At 38.2% G+C, this 10,070-nt stretch overlaps 1 protein-coding gene across 1 annotated transcript; it reads left to right on the plus strand.

Moving 5' to 3' along the window:
- The first annotated feature begins 6,974 nt into the window (after positions 1-6,974).
- LOC138906279 (uncharacterized) lies at positions 6,975-8,243 on the plus strand. Its single transcript, XM_070194813.1, has one exon. It carries the CDS (start codon positions 6,975-6,977, stop codon positions 8,241-8,243), a length of 1,269 nt encoding a protein of 422 aa, XP_070050914.1.
- The last annotated feature ends 1,827 nt before the right edge of the window (positions 8,244-10,070 follow it).

Here is a 10,070-nt window from a genome sequence, read left to right on the forward strand (position 1 = left end):
ATACAAGATCGAGAAATTCATACTTTAAAAGAAATGTTTGGAAGATTTTGTAATTCACAGATTTATCCCACTACCGCTGTGCACTTCATATCTGTTGTGAATTGTTATATTATTTTATTGGACCTCTAGTAAGTGTTGATGTTGACTCCTCGTCACTACTTATCCGGGGTTAGACTAGATACTTACTGGGTACACGTTGATTTATGTACTCATGCTATTAAATGTGCAGGATCTGACAGGTTCATTTGGTGATCATCTTGGCGTGTGGGCGCACCTGTTGAGGAGACTTTATGTGAGCTGCATTCCAGGTTGCGCATCGCAGTCCACCGAGTCTCCATCATACTATTTATTTTGTCCTGTCTTATTTACATTCTGGACAGATGTTGTATTATTATTGTACTCCTTAGAAAATTTTCATGCACTTGTGACATCGGGTCTTGGGGTTATACTAGTTGATGCTTATGGTTTCGTACATCATTAACGTCTTTCAATTCTTTTATAAACTACAAATGTTGTACGTCTCCATGGATTTAGGAGTGTAAATCTCCTTCCTTATTAAAAACTATGATTTCGAAAATAATAAAATGAGTAATCAAATTGATAAATCATCGTTGGCTTGCCTGACAACTGCGTTAGGCGCCACCACGACCTATAGTGAATTTTGGGTCGTGACAGATTAGGAGAAATATTTTCAGAACAAATTTCCTCTTAAAATAGAACAAAAGGTTTGATTGGAAAGATTAGAAAAAGTAATTTTCACATAAGCAATGCACACTTTATTTGACTGTATAAGAAAATATCACTGCATAAACTTTTTAATTAGTTTACAGTTTTAATGAACATCCGTCTTAGATTTTGCACAAAATTGTGTACTTACTCCGTCCTTATTTACGTGTTGGTATTTGACTGGTCACAAAGTTTAAGAAAAAAGAAAAAAAAATTATACTTGTGGTCTAAAATAATTCATAAATAGTTGTGTCAACTATAAATTATCTCATTAAGTATACAATGAGCATTTTAAAGTTAAATGATTATTAAATATAAAAAATAGCATTTTTTAACTGACTAAAAAGAAAACTCATCTTAGCATTGTAGGGATAAAAAATGACAAACGAATAAATATAAACTTATATTGTTAGAATATAGGTTGGAGTCGTAATCTTAAAAAGAAAAAGGGAGATCAATATACTTTACCAAAAAGGTACTACTAATATTTATATAAATAAAATTAGGTAACCTAATCAAATTAACATGTTAGTAGTGCTAGACAGTAACTAGAAGAATATAGGTTTGTTATTAATGACGTAGGATTAAAAAGTTTTCAACACATGTAAACTGTGAAGGATGCAAATAATATTTCTCACTCTATGTAATGTTCGTTCGATTTCTGGATCAAGAGGAATGAGGTTGTTTGCACTTCTACTCCTCTGCATTCGAGAGTAAACCCTGCGTTGACACAAACCAGGCAAACTGAAAATTAAAACTTGAAAACAAATATCTAATAAAAGCTTAACTTAGTCACGTAGCTAATTTCTAAGTCCCCGGCAACGGCGCCAAAAACTTGTTGCGACCAAACACACTCACGCAAGTATACGCGGTCGTCAAGTAATAAAGTGACTAAAAGTCGGATGTCGAACCCACGAGGACTTATGATTAACTATTAACTAAATTAGACTATCCTAATTATCTAAACAAGAATTAAACCTAAAAATATTTGATTCTAAACTAATTAAATAAAAAATATAAATAATGAACTTTGAACAGAGAAAGAGCAGATTTTTATGATATCAATGTAATGAAAACGATCTAGGGTTATGGGCTATCTAACAATCCTATTGTATTCTTTAATTGAATTGACTGACTAATTTATCTAGCTTATTGGTTGATAGGGTTAATATTGCTCATAAGAATCTGTCGAGTTCTTACTCGCCTATTCAAGCTAACCTAACGCCTATATATCTATGGAGTTAGATCAACAAAAACGCATTTATAATTGTTGTAAATCAACCAAGCAAGGCAATTAGGTATATGTCTATCCTAACCACGAATCTGTTCCCCGATGCCCGAGTTCAAGAACTTGCTCTACTCAATCCTATATGCAATCTAGAATTCCCACTTTCGAGTTCAATTCTAGATTCGTAGATAGTATTCAATTGGTGATCAAGCAATTAAATAATCACGCGCAAGATTGAATAAATAAACCAATATGATAAATCAAGAAGGCAAAATCAATATCCGAATAACAATAGTCATGAAAGAACCACAACCCTAGAACGTGAAATTTAGCTCCATATAGACATGATAGCAAAACAACAAATCATACAAAGAAACATAAAAATTACTAAATTTGGTGGAAGAAAAGATGAAACCCGGCCTCCACGGCGGCTCCGTGCTCTCCCTTGGTCAAAAGTTCTGTAAACATTTTGTTTAATGACTATTTATAGGTGTAGAAATAAGCCTAGGCCAAATAACGAAGTCCAAGACCAAAAAGGATTCAAAATTGCATCGAACTCGGAAAGGTGGGTCGCAGCTTATAACGCGAGGCAGAACCCCGCGATGGATGAAGCGTCGCACCGTGTAACGCGAAGGAATTCCATTGCGTCGCAAGGTTTTCCAATTTGCTGGTTAAGTCGATTTGATGCTTGCCTAACTATTCTTTTCAACTGCATATCTCACGTCTTCCATGTTCTCCAAGTGTCCATGCCTCCATTCTCTCCAAAACATGTATGTAATTTTGAACTCCTTACAAGCAAACTTTAATCAATTCAAATCTTTTAATTGCCTAACTTTTCAATCTGCTTCGTTTCTCATTCTTCTACTAAACTTTTCATTTCTTTGCAATTGTTTCTTTTGTCTTCTTTTGTAATATTAAACTTTAATCATTATATATTCAATAATTAAATAATCATGAATTCATTCTTGTAATGTATAAAATACAAATAAAATTTCTACTTTGCTCCCAATTTCACCTCCAAAGTACCTACATATAAAATAAATTCAATTAAGCACAAACATAGTACAATTTAGCATTAGAATACTAAAATGTAAGGTAATTAATGCACTAAAAATATATAATTATAGCTAGACATCAATGGTTGCCCTAGAAATTACCATCCATATACTGGGTTTGACACAATCAGTACTAAGAGGATGTTGCTAGAAAGTAACTAAAAGAATAAAGGTTTTGTTATTTAATAGGATTGAAAAGTTTTCAACACATGTAAAATGTGAAGGATTCAAATAAAATTTTCTTAAATAAGACCAGAAAAAGGTTTATGCTTACTGTGAGGATGAGCTGAATGACATATACGTGAAAGTGCCAAAAGAAATAATAGCATATGTATTACACATAATTGTTCTTCATATTTCAATATAAAAATTGAATTATCATATTTGAATTTGTACATATTTTATATTATATAAGGAAATATCAAATTTGATATAATAAATAATTGGAGATGTCGATAATAAATCGTTAAAAAAGAGGCTACATTGGTACCCTAGAAATTACCATACATTAGATAGACGAAAAATATAATAGGTTTAACAAAATTAGTACAAAGAAGATGTTAAAAGAACATTCTTGAATTATTAAATTTATCACAACTTCGACACTTTCAGATCAAACACGAATGAAAAAAAATAAAATCACTGTCTGAAAACAATATGTGAGAGAGAGATGTATGTCATAGACATACCCTAAGTTAAAAGACATGTTCAAACGCTGCTCAATGCCTATTATATGTGAATTCTGCCTTCAGCTGAAACAAACTCTTAAGCTCAAGAGGTATGCACTCTATTTTACTACAAGCTTAATTTGGTTATAACTTTTATTATAATATTTATTTGATAGATAACTTACTTTTATATTAACGGGAAGTTCCAGGAACATGGGACAAAAGTATATATGTGAAATTATCTTAGCACAAAAATTCAGAAATCAAATAGCATAGAGAACTAACTGAAAGTTAAACTAAATATGTTCCGCCACTTAAGTTGCCTCATTCTATTTGATGAATATATTTGATAGTAGGCTATATTCATGCAATTTAGACACTACTTACACTTTAATTTAGCCGCACTTTATTGATATTTGAATGCTAAAAGATAACAAAATACTCTAATTAAGAATTTGATGCTTTGTCGGAGCTACTCCGAGCTAGGAGGGAGCTAACGAGTGTTTTGGAGTCAATATAGAATGTGAAAGGGCAATCGAAGGTTAGCCCGGTCGAAAAGGAGCGAGAAAAGCAAGTGAAACACCCAAACAGGTGCGCGGCCGCGGAGTGGGCCGTGAACTGGTCCGCGAACTCAAGGCAGTGAGGCAGTCCAAATCCGCGACCGGATCCGCGGTCGAATCCGCGGCCGCGGACGGGCGGACGAAAGTCAAACACGCAGGATTAATTATGTAATTTCCTAGGCGACTAACCTAAACCTAAACTCGCCCAGAAGTGAAGAGCAGCTATTTTTTAGAAGATTTTAGAGGCAAGAACGAGGGGTAGAAGACGGATAAATTCTTAAGAGTTTCATCTTCTTCTTGATACTTCTATTTGTTGATTATGAATTATTTTGCTGATTTGTTTTTCATTAGCATGAGTAGCTAAATCTGTTATCTAGGGTTGATGGAACCAATTGTTGGATGAAGTCTTGACTCTATTCTGTTATAATTGAGTCGTGTTTGTTCTATGATTGTTCAATTACGTATTGTATTGTGGTTAATTGAAAGGGCCCTCGATTAATCGTGTCTATTCACCTTGTGTTGCTTGAGAAAGAATACTTGGTTAGATTGTTGTTGAACAACACCACTTTGGGGGAAGTTAAGAGATTAATTACTTGAATTTAAAAGTGGGGTTAGAAATAACGAAGCTTTGGTGGGATGGTTTTGAGTTGCATAAATTGTTAACTAGAGTAGTTCGAGAGAATGCTTCTAGTAAATTATTGTAATTGATCGAAAGGTAATTACGGTAGCCCGAAACTCATAATTCTCATAGAGTATTACTGCGAGATTATAGCTAAGAGTTGAGAATTAATCTGGCAATTGGGGAAATCAATAGTCCTAGATCCTTTTACCCTTGAATTCAATTTTAGTCTTGATTATTGCTAATTTTATTATCATTTTTCCTTGGCTAAATAAATTCCACTAATTATTTATAAAACTATTGCATCTGGAAGTTGTCTAAGCTTATCATTAGTATTATTTAAGGTTGTAGTAAATAGGTTAGTTTCCTGTGTGATTCGACTCCGGACTTGAATCGGGTTATATTTGCAGCGACCACTTAGTCTTTCTTACAAGGCATAGTTGGGCGTGATCACATTTTGGCACCATTGCTGGGGAACTAACGGTGTTATTTATTACAACTTAGAAGAATTGCTAAGATTCTTAGTTTAGATCAATTTCTTACGGTGTTTAAAAAAAAATTTATTGAAATTCTCACGTTTGAATTCTCCTGTGACTCAGGTGTATGCCTAGAAGCTCTTCGAGGGCTGGTAAACTTTTTGAAGGACTTTCAGATCCCGAGAAAGCATTCAGGGCATTAAATCGAGCCAACAAGAAGAACAAACAGTTACAACAAAAACACACACTCGAAATTAAAACGGACAACGTGGACGATGTCAACGAAAATAATCGAAATAATCGGGTTGACCCAAACAATGGAGTGGTGGCACATCTTGTGCCAGAAGCTGCTCTATATGATTGGGCACAACCAACTGCTGATAATTTAGCCACCGCCATTACGGTACCTCAGATACAATCGGAGGCATTCCAGATCACCAACAACATGATGCATCTATTGCAAAATAAGGGACTGTTCTCCGGGTCATACATTGAAGACCCACAACAATATCTGAAGAACTTCCTATCAATATGTGTGACCCAAAGACATCCGAATGTGACTCCTGAAGCCATCAAGCTATTACTGTTTCCATTCTTTGTGACTGGAGAGGCTCAAACTTGGCTGAATTCACTCCCAATAAACTCTATTGCCACTTGGGAAGAATTAGTCAAATAGTTCTTAAACAAGTTTTATCCTCCCAACAAGACTGCAAGGCAGATTGATGATATATTGTAGTTCAGGCAAAAACCAAATGAATCCTTGCAAGAAACCTGGAAGAGGTTCAAGGGTATGCTAGTGAAGTGTCCACACCATGGCATTCCAGATCAGATGTTGGGACAGAGATTTTACATGGGTTTAGCAGATAGTTTGAAGGCTAATGTAGACGTTTCAGCTGGGGGTGCATTTTTTAGTAAGACATTCACAGAGTGCAAGATTCTTCTTGACAAGATGGCTCAAAATTCAGGCTGGATGGCTAGAGGTACGACACTTACACCAATAGTGCATTTTGTTGCTCTTGACCCAAACAATTCCCATGCAGAGAACATAGCCACTCTCATGACTCAGATGAGCATACTGACAAAGAAAATTGATGAGATGGGTACAAAGCAAGTGCACATTGTTGATACAACGAATGGAGGATTGTGCACTCCTTGCATAAACCAGTCATATGTGTGCTCGTGGAGTGGAGAGAATGACAATCAGGGCTTCAGAGAAAACATGAATTATGTCAATAATTTTGGAGGTCAGAGGCAAGGTGGGCAACAATGGGGACCAGCACCAAATCAGCAATACAGACCCAACCTGCCACAACACAACCCCAGTTCTGGAGGCGCACGACCACAAGGTCAAGTTGTGCCTTATCAAAGGCAGCAGGGCTATAATCAGCAGCACCAGCAACAGTTGGCCTACCAACCACCTCATCAACAACAGGACAACAATATGGTAGAAGTCAGGGGTATGCTGCAACAACTCATTGGAACAAATGGTAAGATGCAAGAAAAGTTAGCAGCACATGATTCAGCAATCAAAGGCATTGAAACTCAACTAGGACAGCTGTCCATGGCCTTGAACAATCGCCCCTAAGGAACATTTCCTGCAGATACAAATATTAACCCAAAGGAACATAACCCAAATCAGCTAATGGCAGTGAGTCTCAGGAATGGAAGAGATTTAGACAGAGAGCAAGAAGTTGCTCAATTTAGGAGAGAGACTGCGCCAACTACTCCAATTACATTAGAGGCAGATGAGTCAGCAGAGCTCACCGAGGTTGTAATTGAACAAGCACAGGTTGACAAGGGTAAGGAGAAGGAGGGTGAACAAGTCTCAGAACAGGTGGCACCTCTTGTGCCAGAAGCTTCCAACAAAGAAAAGACATCAAGTAATGGACAGAGATTGATTCCTGCACCATTCCCTCAGAGATTGGCAAAACAAAAGAAAGATGATCAATACAGGAAATTCATGGAAATGCTTCGACAGAGTCAATTGAATATTCCACTGATGGATGCTTTGAGAGAAATGCTAGGGTATGCAAAAATGATGAAGGACCTGATGTCGCAAAAATTTGACTTCCAAGACCTGTCCACTGTAACTCTGACACAGACCTGCAGCGCGGTAGTGACAAGACCTATGGCCCAAAAGGTGTCTGATCCAGGTAGCTTCACTATCCTACGCACTATTGGGAGTTATGTTGTTGCTAAAGCATTGTGTGACTTGGGAGCCAGCATAAACTTGATGCCCTTGGAAATCTATACGAAACTGGGCATTGGCAGAGCTAGACCGACCTCAATGTTGCTGCAACTGGCTGATCGCACAGTCAAAAGACCGACAGGAATTCTTGATGATGTGCTTGTGCAAGTGTGGAAATTTGTATTTCCTGCAGACTTTGTTATTCTTGATTGTCAGGTGGATGAAGAGATACCCATCATTCTGGGGAGGCCATTCTTAGCCACTAGGAGAGCATTAATTGATTGTGAGACTGGAGAGTTGAAAATGAGGTTGAACAATGAAGAAATAATATTCAACGTTCAACAATCCATGAGGAGACCCAGTGAATTTGCAAACTGCTCACTAGTGGAGGCCGTAGATGTGATACTGCAAGAAGAGGATGAGACCCTTAATGTCAAGGATCCACTAGAAGCCTACTTGATGAATTTGGAAGAGATGGACGATGAAGGGTTGGCAGAGTGGGTCATGGCTCTCGAAGGTCAAGGATTCTGGAAAAGGGAACCTCAGTTCGAGCCCCTATGCTTAGAAGATAGAGCAACACCACCTGCAAAACCATCAATAGAGGAGCCACCACAACTGGACCTGAAACCGCTTCCAGCCCACCTCAGTTATGCTTTCTTGGGGCCTAATTCTACTTTGCCTGTTATTATATCATCTGGTTTGCTAGTTGTGCAGGTAGAGTAACTATTGAAGGTATTACAAGAATGTAAGATTGCCATTGGTTGGACCATGGCAGACATAAAGGGTATCAGCCCAGCCTTTTACATGCACAAGATTCTTCTGGAAGAGGGGCACAAACCTTCCAGGGAACATCAACGACGTCTGAACCCAAATATAAAGGAAGTAGTAAAGAAGGAAGTAATCAAGTGGCTGGATGCAGGTATCATCTTTCCTATCTCTGACAGCCACTGGGTCAGTCCTGTCCAATGTGTGTCGAAAAATGGAGGAATGACGGTCGTACAAAATGACAATAACGAGTTGATCTCGACTCGTACAGTCACGAGGTGGCGGATTTGCATGGACTATCGGAAACTGAACATAGCCACTCGAAAGGACCATTTCCCATTGCCTTTCATTGACCAAATGTTGGACAGGTTAGCTGGGCGGTCCCACTTCTGTTTCTTGGATGGATATTCGGGGTATAACCAGATCTCAATAGCCCCGGGAGATAGAGATAAAACATCCTTCACTTGTCCATATGGCATTTTTGCCTTTCGGAGAATGCCCTTTGGACTTTGCAATGCACCGGCTACATTCCAGCGGTGCATGTTAGCCATTTTCACTGACATGGTGGAGGATATTATGGAGGTGTTTATGGATGATTTCTCCGTTGTAGGGGATTCATTCGAAGATTGTCTTCACAATTTAAGAAGAGTGCTCAAAAGATGTGTGGAGACAAATTTGGTGCTGAATTGGGAGAAGTGCCATTTTATGGTACAAGAAGAAATAGTTTTGGGGCATCGAGTGTCCAGTAAGGGAATTGAGGTCAACCATGCTAAAGTTGATATGATTGAGAAATTGCCACCGCCCACTTCGGTCAAAGCAGTGAGAAGTTTCCTTGGGCACGTCGGGTTCTACAGGCGATTCATAAAAGATTTTTCCAAAATTGCTAACCCTTTATGTAAACTTCTTGAAAAGGATCAGCCCTTTGTGTTTTCTAATAATTGCAGGTTGGCATTTGAGGAGCTGAAGAAGAGACTGATAACTGCACCCATCATTGTTGCACCCAACTGGGAGCAACCATTCGAGTTCATGTGCGATGCCAGTGATTATGCTATAGGAGCAGTCTTGGGGTAGCGAAAAGACAAGATGATGCACCCGATTTACTATGCAAGCAGGACGCTCAGCGGTGCACAAATCAATTATACTGTAACGGAAAAGGAAATGCTGGCTGTAGTGTTTGCCTTCGACAAATTCAGGTCGTACTTAATTGGTTCAAAAGCTATTGTTTATACTGACCATGCAGCAATTAGGTACTTGATAGCAAAGAAGGAGTCAAAGCCACGCTTGATTCACTGGGTTCTTTTGCTGCAAGAATTCGATCTGGAAATTTGTGACAGAAAGGGGACAGACAATCAAGTGGCAGACCACCTCTCAAGATTGGAAGGAGCTGAAAAGAGAATGGAGGATGAAGACATAACAGAGACATTCCCGGATGAACAGTTACTTGCTATGATAATGGAGGAGACGCCCTGGTATGCTGATATTGCTAACTATTTAGCAAGCGGTATTGTACCTTATGAACTCTCCTCAATTCAAAAGAAAAATTTCTTCCGCGACTGTTGAACCTTTTATTGGGACGAACCTCTATTGTTTAAAATATGTGTAGATAACATGATTCGGAGGTGTATCCCCGAGAAAGATCAACCTTCTGTTTTGCAGGCTTGCCATGCTTTACCATATGGTGGACACTTTGGAGGAATTCGGACAGCGGAAAAAGTGTTGGAATCGGGATTGTATTGGCTTACTCTGTTCAAGGATGCCCATGCTTGGGTCAAAAGTTGCGATGAA

Source organism: Nicotiana tomentosiformis, chromosome 2, assembly GCF_000390325.3.
Source record: "Nicotiana tomentosiformis chromosome 2, ASM39032v3, whole genome shotgun sequence".
NCBI lineage: Eukaryota > Viridiplantae > Streptophyta > Magnoliopsida > Solanales > Solanaceae > Nicotiana > Nicotiana tomentosiformis.

What these genes read in the sequence shown, in the direction of transcription:
- LOC138906279 (XM_070194813.1), top strand. Translation starts at nt 6,975, where the DNA reads ATGGCAGTGAGTCTCAGGAATGGAAGAGATTTAGACAGAGAGCAAGAA.